Below are 22,064 nucleotides of genomic sequence, written 5' to 3' on the forward strand. Positions count from 1 at the left end.
GCGATGGCAATAGATTTTTAATTTAAAAAATCATTACTCCCTCTCTGACTCTCTCATAACCTCACTGCCACCATCACTACTATCTTGCCACCAAATTTGTACAAAAGAACCACGAGGCCAAGCCATCACAAAGATTATTACCCAATCTGCACCATTGCCGTCACCACTATTAAATATTTATTCTTTGTTTAACTATTTGTTAATAATCCCTATTTGTTTGGGAAATGGTTGCATTTTATCTAATCTTTAGGGATATCCCACTTTTCTAGGTTAGTTAGACGTGAGATTAGTTGCTGTAGATTTTTCTCCTATTATTTACTTCATATAAGGCTATATGAGCCATCTCTTAATTTTGATTGAATAATAAGAAACACTCTCATTTTTGTTTCACAACACTTGGTGTTAACAAGTGATATAAGAGCCACAAGGGGTCTGATCATCAAGGAAGCAACAACTTTCTCACTTCCAGAAGCAAATTTAAGTGGCATCAGATAGCAATTTTGTGCAACTAGCAATCCCTTGCTTTGATGGTCATTATGACCATTGGAATATGCTGATGGAACATTTTCGAAGATCCAAAGAGCACTGGGGTATTGTGGAGATTGTTTTCACCGAACCAGCAAGGGGAACAACATTGACAAATGCAGAGACTAAGGTTCTTGATGAGCAGAGATTGAAGAACTTGAAGGCAAAAAATTATCTGTTCCAAGCAATAGATCACGCCATACTGGAAACCATATTAAAAAAGGATAATGCTAAAGATATATGGGAACCAATGAAAAAGAAATATCGAGGCACAGAAAGGGTGAAATGTGTAAAACTTCAAGCTCTTCGCAAAGAGTTTGAGATCCTGTACATGAAGAAAGGGGAATCGGTCAATGATTACTTTGCAAATACACTGTCAAAGCAAACAAAATGCGAATTCATGGAGAGAAAATGGAAGATGTGGCAGTTATTGAAAAAAATTCTTCGCTCTATAATTTCAAAATTTGATTATGTGGTGTGTTCTATTGAAGAGTCAAAGGACATCGATAGTCTTTCAATTGATGAGTTGCAAAGTTCATTGTTGGTCTATGAGCCGTGGATGACTAGTCATGTTGTGGAAGAGCAGGCCTTGAAAGTTAATATTAATGGAGCAACATCTCTTGGAAGAGGTAAAGGGTGTGGTGGATTTAGAGGACGTGGAAGAGGTAGAGGACGTGTATCAACACACAATCAACAATATGACAAGGCTAATGTTGAATGCTATCACTGCCACAAGCTTGGTTAGTATCAGTTTGAATGCCCTTACAAAGAAAATGAGACAAAGATGAATTTGGTTTAGACTAAGTAAGAGATGATTCTGACTGCCTACACAAATAAAAATTAGATTCAATCAGGTGATGTCTGGTACTTGGACTTTCGGTGCAGCAATCATATGAGTGGTAATAAATTCTTATTCTCTAAATTAGATGAAAATTTTAGAGAAAATATAAAGCTTGGAAACAATGCTAATATCTATGTAATGGGCTAAGGAAATATTAACATTCTGTTGAGTAAAATTGTGCAGACAATTACTGGAGTATTCTATGTTCTAGAGTTGAAAAGCAATTTGATTAGTCTTGGCCATCTACAAGAGGATGGATTTTCTACAATTACTCAAAGGGGAATGTGCCAAATTCATAATTCTGAAAAAGGATGTATTGCACGGGTCATCATCGCAAGTAATCTTAAGTTTCCTTTGGAAACAAAAACTCAACTTATTGATGGGGCATGTTATGCATCAACTATGAAGACACAACATGGCTATGGTACTATTGTTTCGGGCATTTGAATTTTGGCGGATTGAAAGCTTTGCAACAAAAAAAAAAACATGGTCAAAGGACTCCCACAAATTCAACCTCCTAAAAAAGTTTGTGAGGAATGTGTAATTGGGAAGCAGTATCGTGACTCATTCCCAAAAACTAGCACATGGAGAGCCATTCAACCACTCCAGCAAGTCCATTCAGACATTTGTGGATCAATAAACCCAACATCAAATAGTAAAATGAGGTATTTTATCACCTTTAGGTTGGCTTTAGTCGAAAAACGTGGGTTCATTTTTAATAGAAGCATCTGAAGCTATTGTGGCGTTTAGAAGATTTCAGGTACAGGTTGAAAATGAATTTGAAAAATCTATTAAGACTTTGCGCACTGGTTGTGGAGGTGAGTTCAATTCCCATAAATTCATTAATTATTGTGAGATGCAAGGAATTCGAAGGCAACTTACTGCAGCTTATTAACCACATCAGAATGGAGTGTCAGACAGAAAAAACTGCACTATTATGAATATGGTTCATTGCATGTTGGCAAAAAAACAATCCCAAAATTTTTGGCCGGAAGCTATAAGTTGGAGTGTCTATGTTTTGAATAGAAGCCCCACATTTTCTGTAAAGAACATGACACCTGAAGAAGCATAGAGTGGTTTCAAGCCTTCTGTTGACCATTTTAGAATTTTTGGATGTTGAACTTATGCGCATGTACCTAATTAAAAGAGAAGTAAACTTGATGACAAAGGTGTGAAATGCGTATTTCTTGGTGTTAGTGAAGTTTTCGAGGCCTATAGGTTGTATAATCCAGTAAATCAAAAAGCTTTTCATGTCTAACGATGTTTTATTTGATGAGGACAGTAGCTGGGATTGGAATAGTGCAGAAAATAAATCTGTCCCTGTTGATTTAGATGCTAATGAAGAAAGTCAAATTGATGTTGAAGTACAAGCTACTGGAAATATTTTGCTGAATGGTTAACCAAGTCTGATAAATGTGATTTTGCACACTTATTTGGGTCACAAAAATGACTTAATTATGAATAAAATGATCGAATTGTGGCTTAATTTCATTATGTTTGTGAATTGTAGGTAACACCGATGGACATGGTGAAATACACGAGAAAAGACGCGAAAAAGGACTAAAATGACACAAAGTGAAAGTTCAAGGACCAAGATGCAATTACTCAAAAGTTGACCCGATGAACAAATCAAGAAATTGAGTGTGCCAAATACGAATTGACGACCTTTTGGGATGATGAAATGTGAAGAATGAAGAAAAGATGTAAAAAAGTGGAAGATTAAAGTTAAGGGACCAAATTGCAGGAAGTGAAAGATAATTTCTACCATGCGGTCGCATGGTAGAAAAGTCGTGCGGCCGCACGAAGTGATGTAGGGTTTAAAAATAAAAAAAGATGATAATCATGCGGCTGCACGGATTAAAATCATGCGGTCGCATGGTACAAAATCGGCGAGAAAATTTTCTTTCCTTGTACGATTGAAACACCTATGGTAACCTAATTTTCCACGGGATATAAATACCAAAAACATTCCAGAGATGTCGAGAACGTAATTGGAGGCTGAAAAATAATTCTTGAAGAGGATTTGAGCGCAAGAACAAGGATTGACACGAAGAACTTCAGGATTTATCCAACTCGGTGATGTCTTATATACAAACTTTGATGTATTTTGTTATTTTGAGCGTGCTAGGCTAGATTTATTTATGCTAGGAGATCGATGAACTATGTGAATTGAAGTTTAATATTCTAGTTTTGCAATTTGATGTAAGACACAATTTCTATTATGTTGAATGATTTATATGCAATTAAATGTTTTCGCAATTAAGAGCTTGTAATTGTGTGAATTTAAGTGATTTATTCTTGCATTCGAGAAAATTGGAATAGATTTGACATAGTATAAATCATTGTAGGGTCCAATAGTGGATAGAAATATACCGCTATGCTCTATGTGAATATTTAAATGTTCATAAAATTTCATGCATTTTTACATATACTCTTGTCATAGAAATATAGACTGGTGGTGTGTAGAAATAGGTTTGATACATCTCGAGAGAGAGTATTGAATAGACTTAGGAACATTGATTCGTCAAAATCGAAATGTGTTGTCATATTGTGAAACTAGGGTTTAAAGTGATAATTGCATGGGAATTCGTGATTCTAGCGTATTTCATTCCCAATAATTATAACAAATACGTTCTCAACTTTTATGATTTCATTCTCGAGTTTAATTTATTGTTTTGCATATTAATTTTAATTTAATCATAAGTCAAAAATTGCATAATTGAGGTTCAATTAGGTCTACATCCATTTTGGTAATTTAGTTTCGGTTAACGTTAAGGTAGATACAATTTGAACTAATCAATCTCTATGGAATGATATTCGGACTCATTGAATCCATTTTATTACTTGTCAACGAACCGTACACTTGCGGTGGTTTAAAATCGAAAGAAATGATTTCGCGAACAAGTTTTTGGCGCCGTTGTCGAGGATTGAGTTTAGTTTAATTTTATTTCTCGAGGTACTAATTCGAACTCTAGTTTTATTTTACGAGCATAATTTTGTTTTTATTTTTATTTTTATTTTAGGTTATTATCCTCTATTTGTGTTTTAATTAATTAAATTGTTTGAATCTCAGTGCTCGTATTGGTTTTAATTCTCAGATTTGCAGGTCACGATTGCCTGGAGGAGAATTGATTCCAACTGATCCTGAAATTGAGCGCACCTTTCATCGACGACAAAGAGATCACCACGAAGCACAAGTACAAATGGCCAACGAATTAAACAATCCTATTATTCAAGCTAACGAAGGAGAGGCAATGGATGAAGGAAATGAAATTCTGAGCGACTTCTTGACTCCTCAAGTTATTCAAAGCCAATCCAGCATTGTATATCCACTGTTCAGGCAACCCAACTTTCAATTGAAGACCAATGTAATACAGCTGTTTCAAAATGGACACCAATTCTATGGTAAAGCCAAGGAGAATCCAAACACACACGTATCTCGATTTCTGGATATGTGTCAACATTTCAGATACCAAGGGATTTCGGATGACGCTATTAGGTTGAGGCTTTTTCCACATACATTACGAGACAGAGCACTTGAATGGTTGGATTCACTCCCGATTGCAAGTATCACTACATGGAATGAGTTTGCACCCAAGTTCTGCACAAAGTTCTTCTCCCCAGCCAAGATAGCAAAGCTGAGACATGATATATCAGTATTCAATCAAAGAGAGAATGAATCATTTGATGAAGCCTAGAACAGATTTAAAAACATGCTCTGAAAATGCCCTCAGCATGGGTTCGATAAAAAGACCCAGATTCGATTGTTCTACACAGGATTACTTCCATAGCATAAGAGCATGTTGGATTTAGCATCAGATGGCTCAATATCCACAAGAACAATTGATGGGGCATTGAAATTATTTGAGCGAATGGCTACCACATCAGCCATGTGGTCTTCTGAGAGGGCAATCCCAAAGAAAACTCCAGGTGTCTATGAGGTGGACGCTTATTCAGCAATATCTGCAAAAATTGACTCTCTGTATCACAAGGTGGAAAGCATATCACAAGCATCACAAGCTAAGAAGAGCAATTGTGAGGAATGTGAAGCCGAGCACAAAAATCAGATTGCCCAATACTCATGCAAGGAATTGAGCAAGCAGATTACGCACAGTGGAGACAACGCCAGCAGCATAATCAATATGGCGAGACTTTCAATCCCAGCTGGAAGAAGCATCCCAACTTCTCTTGGAGCAACCAAAATTAGAATAAACCACAGGGGCAATTTCAACAACAGGAGAAGAGGCCTTAATTGGAAGATATGATAGGAAAATTCATGGAGAAGGTCGAAGCTACACTTCAAAATCAAAATGCAGCCATCAAAAATTTGGAAACTCAGATGGGGCAGCTAGCCATCGCATTGACTGGCAGAACATCAGGTAACTTACCAAGTAATACAGAAATCAATCCTAAAGAGCAAGCCAAGTCCATTACAACTCGAAGTGGAGTGCAATTACCTGAAATCCATGTCAAGAGACCGCTTGTGATTGGAGAAACATCTTCCTCCGCTGAAGAAGAGATTGTTGTAAAGGAATCGAGTTCAAAGGAAAATTCAGAAGAATCACAAGATAAGGCCAAAGTCACAGTCAACCCCTACGAGCCTCCGATTTCCTTTCCACAGTGCTTAAAGAAGCAAAAAGTGGAGCAATAATACAAAAAATTTCTAGAAATCTTCAAAAAGCTCCATATCAACATCCCACTAGCTGATGCATTGTTCCAGATGCCTAGCTACGCGAAATTTCTGAAGGATATCATATCAAATAAACGCAAGCTGGAAGATCATGAGACAGTTATGTTTACTGAGGAATGTAGTGCTAGAATCCAGAATAAGCTTCTATCAAAACTAAAAGATCCAAGGAGTTTTATTGTTCCCTGCACAATCGGTGAAGTATATTTTGATAAAGCATTATGTGACCTCGGTGCAAGTATTAATTTAATGCCTTTGTCTGTTTTCAGGAAACTCGGTTTGGGAGAAGCTAAAGCAACCACTGTGACACTTCAGCCGGCTGACAGGTCACTAACACATCCCAGAGGAATAATTGAAGATGTGCTTATCAAGGTTGAAAAGTTCATATTCCCAACGGATTTTCTTATTCTAGACATGGAAGAGGACAAGGACGTCCCATTGATACTTGGCAGACCATTTCTGGCAACAGGGAGAGCGTTAATTGATGTTCAAAGAGGTCAGTTGATTTTAAGATTGGGAGAGGAGCAGATATCATTCAATGTATTCAAGGCAATGAAACTACCAGCAGAATCTGACAGCTGTTATCAAGTTGACATTATTGACAAGGTAGTATAAGAAACATTCTTACTATATGGTCCATCTGATGCCTATGAGGCATGTATTGCACAATCCCAATCAATCCAGTCAGAGTCTTTTGAAGTTAAAACATGTGCAAGATTTTTGGAGACCAACCCGCCATACACCTGAAAGAGGCACTTTGAGGAACTGGGGACGGGAAACACAAAGCCACTACCATCAGTTCAGCAGCCACCAGTTCTGGAACTCAAGCAATTACCACCAAATCTCAGATATGCATATTTGGGGAAGTCTGATACACTTCCAGTAATCATTTCAAATACAATCAGTGAGGTGGAGGAAGAAAAACTGCTCAGGGTACTCAGAGAGAACAAGACGATGATTGGATGGACAATAGTTGACATTAAAGGAATCAGCCCTTTTCTGTGCATGCATAAGATTCTAATGGAGGAAAATTGCAAGCCAAGTATAGAGGGTCAGAGAAGATTAAATCCGAACATGAAGGAAGTGGTCAGGGTAGAGATATTGAAATTACTAGATGCAGGAATTATTTACCCAATTTCAGATAGTGCATGGATTAGCCCAGTTCAAGTGGGACCGAAAAAATGAGGAATCACAGTGGTGAAAAATGAAAAGAATGAATTAATTCCCACCAGAACAGTTACGGGATGGAGAGTTTGCATAGACTATCGCAAGCTCAATGCAGCCACACGAAAGGATCATTTTCCCCTTCCATTCATCGATCAGATGTTAGAAAGATTGGCTGGACATTCACATTACTGTTTCCTAGATGGATACTCGGATTACAATCAGATACTTGTCGCACCAGAAGATCAGGACAAGACCACTTTCACCTGTCCCTATGGTACTTTTGCTTATCGTAGGATGCCTTTTGGTCTTTGTAACGCCCCAGCCACATTTCAGAGGTGTATGATGGCAATATTCTTCGATATGATTGAAAGGTTTATTGAAGTTTTCATGGACGACTTCTCAGTGTTTGGGTCCTCATCACCTACATTTGGTCTTACAGAGATGCAAGGAGACTAACCTGGTTTTAAATTGGTAGAAATGCCACTTTATGGTACAAGAAGGCATTGTACTTGGACATTGAATCTCATCAAAAGGAACTGAGGTGGACAAGGCAAAAACTCAAGTTATTGAGAAATTACCACCACCTAAATCAGTTAAAGGGGTTCGTAGTTTCTTGGGACATGCGGGGTTCTACAAGAGATTTATAAAAGATTTCTATAAGGTCACTAAATCGTTATGTAATCTGCTAATGAAAGACGTCACCTTTGAGTTTAATGAAGAATGCCTCACAGCATTCAACACCTTAAAGGAGAAGCTTACGACGGCACCAGTAATTGTGGCACCAGACTGGGAACTCCCTTTTGAATTGATGTGTGATGCAAGTGATCACGCCATGGGTACAGTATTGGTACAACGGAGAAACAAAATCTTTCACGTAATTTACTATGCAAGTAGGACTCTTAATGAAGCGCAAATCAATTATGCCACCACTGAAAAGGAGCTATTGGCTGTAGTGTATGCATTCGACAAATTCAGGTCATATCTTGTTGGGTCTAAAGTTATAGTCTACACAGATCATGCTACATTAAAGTATTTACTCACAAAGAAGGATGCAAAGCCGAGGTTGATTCGTTGGGTGCTATTGCTGCAAGAATTCGATATCGAGATACGAGACAAGAAGGGCAGTGAGAATGTGGTAGCGGATCACCTATCCCGACTGGAGCCTGGGGGGACAGATGAATTAGTGGACATCAACAAGATCTTCGCAGATGAGCAAATGTTGAGAGTAGATGAAGCATCTTGGTATGTAGATATCGTCAATTACTTGGCCAGTTCCATCCCACCACCGGATTACTCGAGTCACCAAAGGAAAAAGTTCTTCGCTGAATTGAAGTATTATTTTTGGAAGGACCCAATTCTCTATAGGCGGGGGGCTGATCAGATAGTAAAGAGATACATACCTGAGGAAGAAGTGCATGAGATTCTCGAGCACTGCCATTCATCTGCTTATGCAGGGCACTTTGGGGCTTCAAAAACAGCTGCAAAGATTCTACAATCAGGTTTCTACTGGCCTACATTGTTTAGAGACACATTTAAGTTTGTTAAGTGGCGTGACAGATGTCAACGCACTGGGAATATCTCGAGGAGGAATGAAATGCCACTGAACAACATTTTGAAAGTGGAGATATTTGATGTTTGGGGAATTGACTTCATGGGACCTTTCCCCCTTTCGTTCTCAAGTCAGTATATCTTGGTGGTAGTGGATTACGTATCAAAATGGGTAGAAGTAATTGCATTGCCAACAAATGACTCAAAGACAGTAATTGGATTCTTGAAGAAATACATTTTCACCCGATATGGTACACTGCGAGCTATAATCAGCGATGGGGGTAAGCATTTCTATAATCGTCAGTTTGAGCAGTTGCTGAATAAATATGGCGTTAAACACCGCGTTGCTACTCCATATCATCCACAAACCAGCGGGCAAGTTGAGGTATCTAATCGGCAGCTGAAGAGAATACTAGAAGTCACTGTGAATTCATCTAGAAAGGATTGGTCTAAAAAGCTGGACGATACATTATGAGCTTACAGAACAGCATTCAAGACCCCAATAGGCATGTCTCCATACCGCCTAGTCTTTGGAAAAGCGTGTCATCTGCCACTAAAAATGGAGAATCGGGCATACTAGGCGATGAAATAGTTGAATATGGACTTGAGCGCTGTCAGTGAAAAGCGTCTGCTGCAACCTAATGAGTTAGATGAGTTTAGAATGGAAGCTTATAAAAATTCAAAACTTTACAAGGAACGAACAAAGAAATGGTACGACATGCATATTCAAAGGCGAGAGTTTGAAGTGGGGCGGAGAGTGCTATTGTATAACTCGAGACTCAAGCTTTTCCCACGAAAACTAAGATCAAGGTGGTCGGGTCCTTATACTGTCACGAAAGTTCTACCATATGGGGCTATACAAGTGAGCCATGAGACTAAGGGTACCTTCACTATTAATGGGCAAAGACTGAAACACTACTAGGGCGGTGACTTCTCCAACCAAAAGTCCACCGTTCAACTCGAGATGCCAGAATGAAGCAGTTACAGAAAAGTCGAGCTATCGACTATAACCTAGCGCTGGGTGGGAGGCAACCCACTGTATCCTTTTTCATTTAATTTATTATGCTCTCTGCACTTAGATTAGGAATTATTATTTTTTTCAATTTCATTTTATATTTTCTTTATGTGGTCATCAATCATCCATACATGTTAAAAGAGTCCAAGCACTGTACACACGAGTCGGGTTAAGTGGAGTACTTTGGGAAATTGGGTGTTAAATTCACGCATTTCAAGGAAAATTTTGTGTTTCTAAATTTCACATGTCAATTATTTAAAAAAAAATGGGGACGTTAAAAGCCGGGTCAATTTCTCAAGTGAAAACCATAATTTTAGTCAAAAGTCAGGCTTTTTGGGGATATAATTTTTTTTTCTTAATATAAATAAAAAAATAAAAAAATAAAAAAATAAATTTTTACTCGTGCGGTCGCACAATGAGACCGCAAGGCTTAAAGCCATGCGGCCGCATGGCATAAAAGAGGCATGGGTTAGATTTGTTTATTTCACTTCCCACTCACTTTCTTCCCAAACTTCTCTCCCGACCACACTCACCTAGGGCACGATTTGGGCTAGCATCACACAAGAATTTCATCATTGCATTGTAATAACATTGATAGGAAATCAACTTTCCATCTCAATTCCACCCTATAAACACAAGGTACGTGTTCTTCTACCCCTCTCAATTCCGTTTTCGGGTTTTAATGATTGGAATTTTAATTTTGGCGATTTGAGAGAGATTAGGCTAGTTCATGTGTGTATGGATTGGTTGTGATTGTGTTGTGGATATTTTGGAATGATTCCTACATTCAATTCTTTACATTGGTACCACCTTCACCCTATGCATGCAATGTGTTTGATGAAATGCCACAATGACTACTTTATGTTTAATTAAGCTTCTTGCATTGCCTGTGATGTGTGGAGGAATTAAATTACATTTTTGGTTGCATTCCTATGGACATTAATTTGAAAAGCACATATCTCATAGTCCTAGATGCTATATTGTTGAATGTGTGTCGTTTTGGGCATGACTTAATCTCCAATTGTTGAAATTCTAGAGATTCCATACAATGGCATGCAACATGCTTGATCTATTGTCAAGGTGAAATGAGTCATGCATTTTAGTGAATTTGCGCTTTGCATATACACGAATTGGACATTCCAAACACCTAAATTGCCTATGCATAAACACATGATTAAGACACCACCCACAGCACCCTCCGTCCCCTATTTTGCATCTTCATTTGACACACCAAACAACATCCAATTGAGTTGAAATTCGAATATATGCTACACTTCAATGAATACTTTGATGTACCCGGAGATTGTTCGGGAAAATTTTGCTAATTTTCAATGATGTCAAGGGCCGAAGGTGGGCACTCGGTCATGGTTCCATATTACTACACATGCATCTAGGAAAGTTTGGGGAATTTGTGCAATGCTTATTAGCTTAGTAAATTTTTCTCATTTCTTGCCTATGCTTTCCACATCGACTTAATGAGTATATTCCTACAAACTTTGCAGGATGCCTCCAAAAAGAACTGTGCGCGGGAAGGAAAAGGCAAGCTCATCCACAGGAACAGCCCGTACTCGAGAGCTTACGGGCGAAATTCAACGATTCCTAACTGAAATTACCAGGGCACGATATGAAAACATCGTCCGCCATTGGACTTTGCATGCTGAAAGGCCGGTTAACCTTGATGACTTCCCGGGATTTGAGTTGGTCAATTTAATTCAGCTCTGTGGATGGCAAAAGTTAGTAGAGAAACCGCATCCACTCTATGAGATCTTATGCCGAGAGTTCTTTGCTAACTTCAACAGTGAAATTGACACGCTAGACTCCGACCATTTCCATCAGACTTGGGTGCGGGGGAATGGATTATGTTTTCTTCCGAGGTCATTTATGACTACTACCAGCTTACCATGGAGAATGTGATCCCCCTTCCAATTGACTTTAACTGGAATGAGGTGGCCTAGGTTTTAATGGGGCGAGAGAATGCATAGCACCTCGACACTACCGAGTGGCATCAGATTGAGCTTACTCCTTCCATGGCCATTCTATGGCTCTTTATGTGCCACAATGTTGAGCCGATATCACACAGGACTACATTCCCAAATCAGACAGTAGGTTTCATCTACCACTTGGCTCGAGGTAACAAAATTGATCTTGTTACTCATATATACAATCAACTGCACTCATTGGGGACTTGGAGGGATCGACGCTCCACTTTGATATTCCCGAGCCTCATAGTGGCATATGTCGGGCTGCGGGTGTTGCTTTCCTACCTGAGGAATTACCTGAGAAACCCAGCCCAATGATCAAACGAACTACATTTGACGCTCAGACACGGGCTCGGGTTAAGCATAGGGAAGAGCAGGAGAACGAGCGACGGAGGTAGCAGGCAGCACAAGGTCAAATCCCTGAAGATCAGGACCACCCACAGGCTCCAGCACCACTAGTTGAAATGGATAATCAGTTGTTGAGACAGATTTTCTCCACCACCACGGGCATTAGCCGGGACCTTCACGGTTTCTTTCAAGATTTTGGCAACATGAGGACTGACTTAAGAAGCTTACAGAGGGACAATCACCTTGCATTGAACTACATCAGAGATGCTAGGGATAATGCTACAGTCATGCGACGGGAGGTTGACGCCATGAATGGCCGGTTGAACATGTATGTTGGTCGGGTGGACGGTATCCAGATGAGGGTAAATGAAACTTGGGAGACCATGAGAGCTATCCAGGCCGAGCAGATGCAACAGTCTACTTTGATGCGGGAAATGAATGAGATGACGTGGCAGCTCCTTGGACGACACCCCCCTTCGTCGGATGATGGTACAGCAAGACCCAGTTTCCCACCACCTCCTCCGTTTTGATTCAAGGGAAGTACTATTTGCCACATTTTGGTTTTTCATTTTCATGTATTCTGTAAAATTCTGTCTTTCATCTTTTGTTAATTTTACATCGAGGATAATGTAGTAACAAAGTTTGGGGAGGTGACATAATTTTAACTAAGTATTTGTATTATCTGCGTTTATCGGTATGTGTGCATGAAAAAAAATTAAAATTTATTTTGCATTTTATTTCATTTTTGTTTTAACTCTTCTTATGCATGCTTGTGTAGGTTTGATAACCTTACTAGCTATGATGTTAAAAATTGGACTAAGTTAAACTGCAAAATCTTTCGATCTAATGCAATTAGGCTATCTGACACTTGTTGATACAAAACTTGACATTATTTGTGCACACTATTCATACTTGACATATTGGATAAATGACTAAATTTTGAGCATAAAATAGAAAAAGAATGATAACCCTATATTGAACTAAACTGTAAACAGCCTTAAGATAGTTTAGTGATGGTTGAGCTATTGTAAGGGAGCATTGAGATGAGTGGAGGCTCCATGCATGAATTCTATTGTGTGGATTGTCTAGACTAGTGATGTGAAGATTAGGTGAAAATCTTAAATTAAGGGTTAGTTTTGGAAACTAAATGTCTAGAACAATAAGGGTATAAAATAAATTTGTGAGAACAATAAACTTCTTTTCATGCCTTTATGACTCGAGCAAGTAAGCCTGTAAGAATATTTCAAAATCTGGTGCCCTAAAGTCAACTGACTTGGGAGTCGCTGGCCTAAAGCTCGCTAAAAGGGTCATATAGAAAGCAAGAGAGAAAGATGTTAATTGAAAGTCATCTGATCGAGCCTTTATAACTCGAGTGAATAAGCCTGCAAGGGTTTAAACTTGGTGCCCTAAAGCCAACTGGTTTGGGAGTCATCGGCTTAAAACTCGTTACATGGGTTATATAGAAAGCAAATGAGAAGATGAAACTGAGAAAAAATGAGAAACTTAATAATAAAATCAGAAAAATTAGAAAAAAAGAGAGACAATAATATGAAGAAAAGCCCTTGGACATTTGATTAAAGAAACTATACATTTGAGGCGAGACAAGTAACCTAGTTTAATTTTGAGTGTCGAAGCAATCAAATATAGGAGAGCTTTCACTTGTTGAATTGTAAACTTATGATAGTGAGATTAATCCAAACTACGAGAGGGTGAGGACTGTAGCTATGTAAACCCCTAATTTAAAAAAAGAAAACCCCGGGATAATTGAGTGAAAATAATAAGTTTGGGGGGTTGTGTATCTCTCGAGCGAGTAAGGATACATTTGACCACTTGGGGTCGGGGCTCACACCCATCATGAATCTAATATGTTGGCATGAACTCACACACACACACGTCAAATGCGCATTTAACAAGCTAAGGTTGATGCATTAATCTTTTTGCACTAATACATCTTCATCAAATCGAACACTTAGTCCAATCTTGAGCCGTAGCAGGGTATTAAGCCATGTTTGTTCAGAATTTAGTCACTATCTTGTTTGAGGACAAATAATAGTTCAAGTTTGGGGAGTTTGATAAGTGTGATTTTGCACACTTATTTGAGTCACAAACATGACTTAATTATGAATAAAATGATCGAATTGTGACTTAATTTCATTATATTTGTGAATTATAGGTAACACTGATAGACATGGTGAAATACACGAGAAAAGACGCGAAAAAGGACTAAAATGACACAAAGTGAAAGTTCAAGGACCAAGACGTAATTACTCAAAAGTTGACCCGATGAACAAATCAAGAAATTGAGTGTGCCAAATACGAATTGACAACCTTTTGGGATGATAGAATGTGAAAAATGAAGAAAAGATGTAAAAAAGTGGAAGATTAAAGTTAAGGGACCAAATTGCAGGAACTGAAAGATAATTTCTACCATGTGGTCGCATGGTAGAAAAGTCGTGCGGCCGCACGAAGTAATGTAGGGTTTAAAAATAAAAAAAGATGATAACCATGCGGTCGCATGGTACAAAATCGACGAGAAAATTTTCTTTCCTTATACGATTGAAACACCTATGGTAACCTAATTTTCCACGGGATATAAATACCAAAAACGTTTCAGAGATGCCGAGAATGTAATTGGAGACTGAAAAACAATTCTTGAAGAGGATTTGAGCGCAAGAACAAGGATTGACACGAAGAACTTCAGGATTTATCCAACCCGGTGATGTCTTATATACAAACTTTGATGTATTTTGTTATTTTGAGCATGCTAGGCTAGATTTATTTATGCTAGGAGATCGATGAACCATGTGAATTGAAGTTTAATATTCTAGTTTTGCAATTTGATGTAAGACACAATTTCTATTATGTTGAATGATTTATATGCAATTAAATATATTCGCAATTAAGAGCTCGTAATTGTGTGAATTTAAGTGATTTATTCTTGCTTTTGAGAGAATTGAAATAGATTTGACATAGTATAAATCATCGTAGGGTCCGATAGTGGATAGAAATATACCACTATACTCTATGTGAATCTTTAAATGTTCATAAAATTTCATGCATTTTTACCTATGCTCTTGTCATAGAAATATAGACCGGTGGTGTGTAGAAATAGGTTTGATACATCTCGAGAAAGAGTATTGAATAGACTTAAGAACATTGATTAAGTCAATTCAAGATCAACTATTAAACTCGTATAACCAACGGGCTAGAAAAAGACCCTCTTGAATGACTGTTTATGTAAGTGAAAATGAACTATCTGATGATGATACTATTGATCATCTTGCATTGTTTGTAAATAATGATCCCATAATTTTTTATGATGCTGTAAAGAATATAAAGTGGAATAAAGCTATGGACATAGAAATAGAAGCAATTGAGAAGAATGACATCTGGGAATTGATTGATCTTCCAGTTGGTGAAGAGACCATTGGAGTTAAATGGGTTCACAAAACCAAATTGAATGAGAAAGGGGAAGTTGATAAGCATAAAGCACGGTTAGTGGCTAAAGGATACAGAAAAGAGTACGGAGTTGATTATGCCGAGATCTTTGCACCTGAAGCAAGGTATGACACCATCGTTTGGTTGTAGCATTAGTAACACAAAATAATTGGTCCATCTATCAGGTTGATGTAAAATCAGCTTTCTTGCATGGTGAGTTAAATGAACAAGTCTTTATTGTTTAGCCATGAAGGTATATGCAAAAAGGAAAAAGAGCAGAAAGTTTATAAGTTAAAAAAGGCTCTATGTGGATTAAAACAAGCATCCTAGGCCTGTTACAGTCATATAGATGCATATTTTTCAAAGGTGGGCTTCCAAAAATGTCCCTATGAGCACACATTGTTTGTCAAATCTAGAAAATGAGGTAAATTTTTTATTATTTGTTTATATGTAGATGATTTGATATTTACTGGAAATGATAAAGTTATGTTTGCTGAGTTCAAAAGATCTATGATGGATGAATTTGACATGACTGATCTGGGAAAGATGCGATATTTTCTTGGTATTGAGGTAATCTAGTTATCTTCTACGATTTTTATAGGACAAAGGAAGTACGCTCTTGAAATTTTGGACAAGTTTCAGATGAATAGTTGCAATCCAGTTCTAAATCCAATTATTCCAGGTTGTAGACTTACAACAGATGTTGATGGAGTAAGAGTTTATAATACATATTACAAGCAAATTGTTGGCAGCTTAATGTACTTATCAGCCACTCGACCAGACATGATGTATGTGATTAGTCTTATCAGCAGATTCATGGAAGTTCCAACTGAGATACATCTTCAAGCTGTAAAATGGGTGCTTCGATATTTGAAAGCTACAACTGACTTTGGTTTGTTTTAACGAAGGGCTGAAAATGTGAAATTAGTTGGTTTCTGTGATAGTAATTATGCTGGGGATATAAAAGATAGGAAAAATACATCTGGTCATGTTTTTATACTAAGCTCAGGAGCCATTTCATGGTCTTCAAGGAAATAGCAGATAATCACTTTATTCACAACTGAAGCTAAATTTATTGCAGCTGAAAACCCAAGGATAGCTAACCAAGAGGGGGGTAAATTGGTTATATAAACTTTTTCCAAAATTAATTCTAGATTTAAACAAATACAAAAGTAAATGAATCAATTAATCAAATAACCACAAACACGATAACAAGCAAAGAACAATATAAGGATTTGAGTAATAAACAAATGTAAAAACTATAAGTAAAAGGGAATAGGAGCCAAACGATATGTTGTGGAGGTTCGATCCAATACAATGATCTACATCCCTTGTTACCAAGCTCTCCAACATGAGCAAGACATTTTTCACTATATTGATTGACTTATGGTGCAATATAATCTTCTACAAAACTTTTGGTAACTTACAAACAAGAAGCATCAATCATTCACAACGTTGAGCTTTTTAGGACCTCAACACGACCCAACCTATTGAGCTTTACGGGACCTCAATATGACACACATGATGACTTACAACAAGAAGCACCAATCATTACACAATATTGAGTTTTTCGAGATTTCAACACGACCCACACTTTATCAAAGTGATTTTACAATCAAATCATCTCTTGATAAATAATAGAAAACAAATTTAGTACTAAAATAGGCTAACATTTCAATGAATAGTAACAAATGATAGCTCAATTGTTAGATGAAAAATTTTGATGAAAAAAATTAAGGTCAACCAATCAAAGTATTTTAATGAGAAGATGAAGAAAAATTAAATGCAATGTAAATTCAAATAGTCTTCTCAAGAAATATCTCTCTTTTAATGAATGATTATAATAAATCAAGTACTAAGAGAGAAATGAGAAACTTTGACGAATATGATAATTTTACAAATTTGATTCAATCAATCAAAGTTTTCAGTATGAAGAAGTTGAAAAGTTTATACAATATAAGTGTAAAGAACTTTTTCAATAATATATCTCTCTTTGAAAATTGATATAAATGAGTTGAGCATAAAGAGATATAAAAACTTTGATGAATGAAATTATTCAAGAAATTTGATTCAACAATCAAAATTTTTCAATATGAAGAAGTAGAAATATTTATGCAATGTAAGTGCAAATACCTTCTTCAAGAATATACCACTCTTTTAAGAATGATATAAATAAGTTAAACACAAAGAAAGATTGAAAACTTTGATGAGAATGATGATTAATGAGTTTAAATCAATCAAAGTTTTTGATGTGAGGAAACAAATGAAATGAATGCAAATGAAGGCTCAAAAAATTCTTAAAACAAAAATGTCTCACTTTGATTCATTTGAAAAATGTATTTAAGAATGGAAAGAGTGAGGATATTTATAGAGTTCAAAAATGAGAAAAAAATCTGTATTGGCAGAAGACTAGTCCGGTCGACAGCCTCTTGTCCGGAAGATCAATATAACCGTTTATACAGCAAAAATCAGAAGTCAGAACAATCAAATTTTGGACCGTTAGAGAGTGTCCAATTGACCGCCCCGACAGTGCGATGTTTTTACATTTTGACCCCATTTGTTCTGACTTGAAAGTTTTGAAGTGCATGGACCTTTAGAAAATATTTTTAACTAATTTTTCATGATAAAAATATTTTTAAAGTCCAAATATCACTTTTAAAAGTCATTTTTTTATTTGATCAAAACGTTACATTGGATGACTTTTAATGCACAAAAATTATTTTTAATGTATAGAAGGATTTTGTGCTTAACCATTCATTGTCAAATATAAAAGTGTTAGTACCTTTACATTTTGCCTAAGAAATCAAGTCTTAGATCTTCCTCCGAAGTTTCTTCCATGTTTGGCTCTTGAACTTTTGATTTTTATCTTTCTTGTCATTGATCTTCAATACTTGACTTTTCTTGGCGTTTATCTTTTAAGCTCTCGTCTCGAATGATTTGACTTGAATGCATAAGCAACTTCCAATTTGATCTTCATTTAAAGTCCAATATATGTTGCTTGATAGATTTTAACATTGAACAATCATCACTCAAAATAAATTGTTAGAAACAATATCAATCTTATTTGTTATGATCAAAAGATTGAAAATGAAGTCAACCATAGGTCAACAATAGCTACATCTTGTGCTTGTCAAGCAGCTTGGTTAAGAAGAATACTCGAACAACTATATTGCAATCAATCAAGGCCTACATTGATTTACTGTGATAATAGTTCGGCAATTAAGCTTTCCAAAAATCCAGTTATGCATGGAAGAAGCAAACACATAGATGTTAGGTTTCATTTTCTTTGTGACCTTACTAAAGATGGAGTTGTTGAGTTGGTTCATTATCAAAGTGCATATCAGATTGCTGATATATTAACCAAATCATTGAAGCAAGAAGCCTTTGTGAAGTTGCGCGACATACTTGGAGTTTGCTCAATTTATTTTATAAACTGATTACTTGAATGGCTTTCAGCTTAAGAGAGGGTCTTAAATATTTATTCTTTGTTTAACTATTTGTCAATAATCCCTATTTGTTTGGGAAATGGTTACATTTTATCGATTCTTTAGGGATATGGCACTTCTCTAGGTCAATACTTAGTGTTAACAACCACCATCACTAGGGGTGTCAAAAAGGCTTGGTGGCTCGGCTCGGGGCCCGCACGGCTCGTGGCTCGTAGTGATCGAGCCTAGGCTCGGGCCAAGCCTCAAAATAAGAGGTCAGCCCGAGCCCAAGCAAGCCCGTGTGGCTCGTCGAGCCACACGGGCCGGCTCGTGTCACGGGCCAAAAATGGTCCGTGACAATAATGCTCGGCCCGAGAAAATAAAAGAACAAACAAAAAAAAAATTAAAATTTTTTGAACTGCTGCACGGCAACAGGTCACGGGCAGCTATAGCTGCCTTTTTTTCGTATTGGTACACTTACACTATTATCTTTAATCGTATAGATTTTGAAATTCAAATTTGAAAAATAACGCGGGTTTTTTTATCTATAAATACGGGATGATTTTTGAAATTTTAAATCACTTTGCTATCGATTTTAATTCGCATTATTTCTATATTATAGATTCAGATTCAATCATTCAAGTTTCAATTTCTTCTTTCTCACTTCTCATATAACAATTAATATATTCAATTTCTTTCACTCTATAGTCTAATATTCAGTATTTTTTATTATACTAGTTATTATGGATTTTACAAGTGATGAAGTTAATCAGTTTGGCGGTAGCTCGAGTACTCCATCTAACTACGATGCATGTGAAAATGTTCCAATTAATTTGGAGGATATTGAAGATAAAGAAGTTCAAGTACTCGAGACAAAAAGGTCAAAAAAAGAATCATCGGACTGTTGGCAATATATGACACGAAAAAAAATTGGTGTTCAAAATGGAGTAGATATTTGGAAAGCATGTTGAAATTACTGTGGCAAAAAACTTAGTTGGAAGACTGGCTCGAGCACAACGCATTTGAATAGACACGTATTAAGGAGTTGCAAAGCGAAAAAGCTGATCTCGACTCGAAACAAACCGAACTAGTGTTTGGTGGTTCTAATTCTACTCTTTCCACTTTTGTATATTCACAGGAAAGATTTCGTGAAGGAATGGCTGCATACGTGGCTGCAGCAGAGATGCCGCTTACGACGATAGACTTAATACACTTTACTCGACTCGTGCAGAAATATCTCCAACCCATGTATTCTTCTTATTCTAGAAATACTCTTCGTTCGGATAGCATAAAATTATATAACAGAAGAAAACAAATTACTATTGAATGTCTAAAAGGTTTTAATAGTGTTATATCGTTTACTTCTGATTTATGGACTGGTTGTAATAGAAAAGGTTATATTGCTGCTACGGCTTATTATATTGATCACCTGTGACTTCTACATAAAAGAATTATTGCATTCAAATGTGTAGAATTTCCCCATAATGCCACTAACATATACATGGTTTTAAATGATATCATACAGGAATATGGTATACAAGATATGGTTCGAAGTTTTACTTTTGATAATGCTGCAGTAAACAAAGTTGTTATTGAAAGATTTATTGCTGATCTTAACCCCGTATTTGAACATTTATTTTTTCATCAACGTTGTGTATGTCATATTATTAATTTGATTGTAAAAGTTGGATTAGAACATATAAGTTCACCTTTAGATAAAATTAGACAAGCAATAAATTTTATTACTGTGTCACCAGCAAGAAAACAAGCATTTAATAGTTTGTGTGCAGATTATGGATTACAGGAGAAATCATTTGCCACTGATGTAACACATAGGTGGAACTCTACATATCTTATGTTAAATTCGTGTGAAAATTACGATAAAGTGATTTCACTATATTATAATAGTAGGCATACACTCGGACCCGAACATAATTTGGAAGATTGGGAATGGACTATTGCATTTTACGTGAAAAAATTCTTACAACCTTTTTTCGATGCTACAAAGGAATGTAGCGGTGTTTATTACCCTACATCTTCTCTTGTTTTACAATATTTTTTCTACATTTCACAAGCATTTCATAAATATAGGAATTTGCCACTTTTTGCTGATGTAGTCCGCTCTATGGAGTTAAAATTTTGTAAATTCAGTAATGGACTCTCGACTTAATTTAACTGGCATAAAAACTAATGTAAAGGGGATATCAGATTTTTTGAATATAGAATTATCACACGTGCATATAGAATCTTTTTTATGTGAAATGTATAGTTATTATGCTGAAAAGGAAGGTCAGCGTAGTTCTACTTCTCAAAGTTCTTTTTCAAGAAATATTTCAACAAATCCCGAAAATTTATGAAATTATTTAGATAGCAATACAAGTGTTTCTTCATTTAGTTCTAGTTCTAGCTCATCAACATCTAGAGCGATCAATATTGGTGGTACAAATCTTGAAATTCCTTCTGAGTTAGCTAGGTATATATGCGTGGATGTTCGTAGTGTGTTGCAACCGAACGAATTACAAGAATTTAGTCTTTTAAATTGGTGGAGATGTTACGAAAGGCAATATCCAGTTGTATCAAAAATTGCACGTGATCTACTAACACCTCCGGTGTCTACGGTAGCATCGGAGGCTGTATTCAGTTTAGGTGGTCGAATTTTATCAGATGAACGATCAAGACTAATAGAAGATATATTGGAGGCTTTGATATGTTTGAAGGATTGGGAATGTACAGAATTACATGTTCAAGAACATGTTGATAGTATAATGGCCGAAGAGTTGCAGCATATCCAAACATAGGATGTTGTAAGTTTTTAAATTAATTATTTTTCTTTAAGAAATGTATTTTTTAAATTTATTTGATTCAAGAAAATTGTATACGAAATATTTTATTCGTGTACAATTTTAACTCCGCTTACGTTGATTGTAGCCGATCCCAAGCCCGAAAAAAGGAGGAGGGTTGTAATTTGTAACTTTTATTTATTTTGTTATTCGTATAAATTATATAATTTTGAAAGTTGTACTTTTATTTAATTTGTAATTTGTATAAATAATAAATGATGCAATTTTTAAATTCTTTCCAAAAAATGTCA

The 22,064-nt window shown here is 36.5% G+C and overlaps 2 protein-coding genes across 2 annotated transcripts; both read left to right on the top strand.

Moving 5' to 3' along the window:
* The first annotated feature begins 556 nt into the window (after positions 1–556).
* On the top strand, positions 557–1,813 carry LOC111390145. Its single transcript, XM_023015144.1, has 4 exons — positions 557–874; positions 1,019–1,265; positions 1,380–1,501; positions 1,550–1,813. Exons 1-4 carry the CDS (start codon positions 557–559, stop codon positions 1,811–1,813), a joined length of 951 nt encoding a protein of 316 aa, XP_022870912.1.
* An 18,661-nt stretch (positions 1,814–20,474) lies between these two features.
* LOC111390146 (zinc finger BED domain-containing protein RICESLEEPER 3-like) lies at positions 20,475–21,771 on the top strand. The gene is made up of 4 exons (XM_023015146.1): positions 20,475–20,594; positions 20,778–20,985; positions 21,125–21,262; positions 21,341–21,771. Exons 1-4 carry the CDS (start codon positions 20,475–20,477, stop codon positions 21,769–21,771), a joined length of 897 nt encoding a protein of 298 aa, XP_022870914.1.
* The last annotated feature ends 293 nt before the right edge of the window (positions 21,772–22,064 follow it).

This window comes from Olea europaea, unplaced genomic scaffold (assembly GCF_002742605.1).
Source record: "Olea europaea var. sylvestris unplaced genomic scaffold, O_europaea_v1 scaffold652, whole genome shotgun sequence".
Taxonomy (NCBI): domain Eukaryota; kingdom Viridiplantae; phylum Streptophyta; class Magnoliopsida; order Lamiales; family Oleaceae; genus Olea; species Olea europaea.

Bases quoted from the DNA above. Each gene is read 5' to 3' on its own strand.
- LOC111390145 (XM_023015144.1), top strand. From the start codon at position 557: ATGGAACATTTTCGAAGATCCAAAGAGCACTGGGGTATTGTGGAGATT. The intron at 1,266-1,379 runs GTTAGTATCAGT...AGATTCAATCAG, and splicing joins CTATCACTGCCACAAGCTTG to GTGATGTCTGGTACTTGGAC. The intron at 1,502-1,549 runs GTAATGGGCTAA...AAAATTGTGCAG, and splicing joins GAAACAATGCTAATATCTAT to ACAATTACTGGAGTATTCTA.
- LOC111390146 (XM_023015146.1), top strand. From the start codon at position 20,475: ATGGTTTTAAATGATATCATACAGGAATATGGTATACAAGATATGGTT. The intron at 20,986-21,124 runs GTAGCGGTGTTT...TTGTAAATTCAG, and splicing joins TTTCGATGCTACAAAGGAAT to TAATGGACTCTCGACTTAAT. The intron at 21,263-21,340 runs GTCAGCGTAGTT...GAAATTATTTAG, and splicing joins TTATTATGCTGAAAAGGAAG to ATAGCAATACAAGTGTTTCT.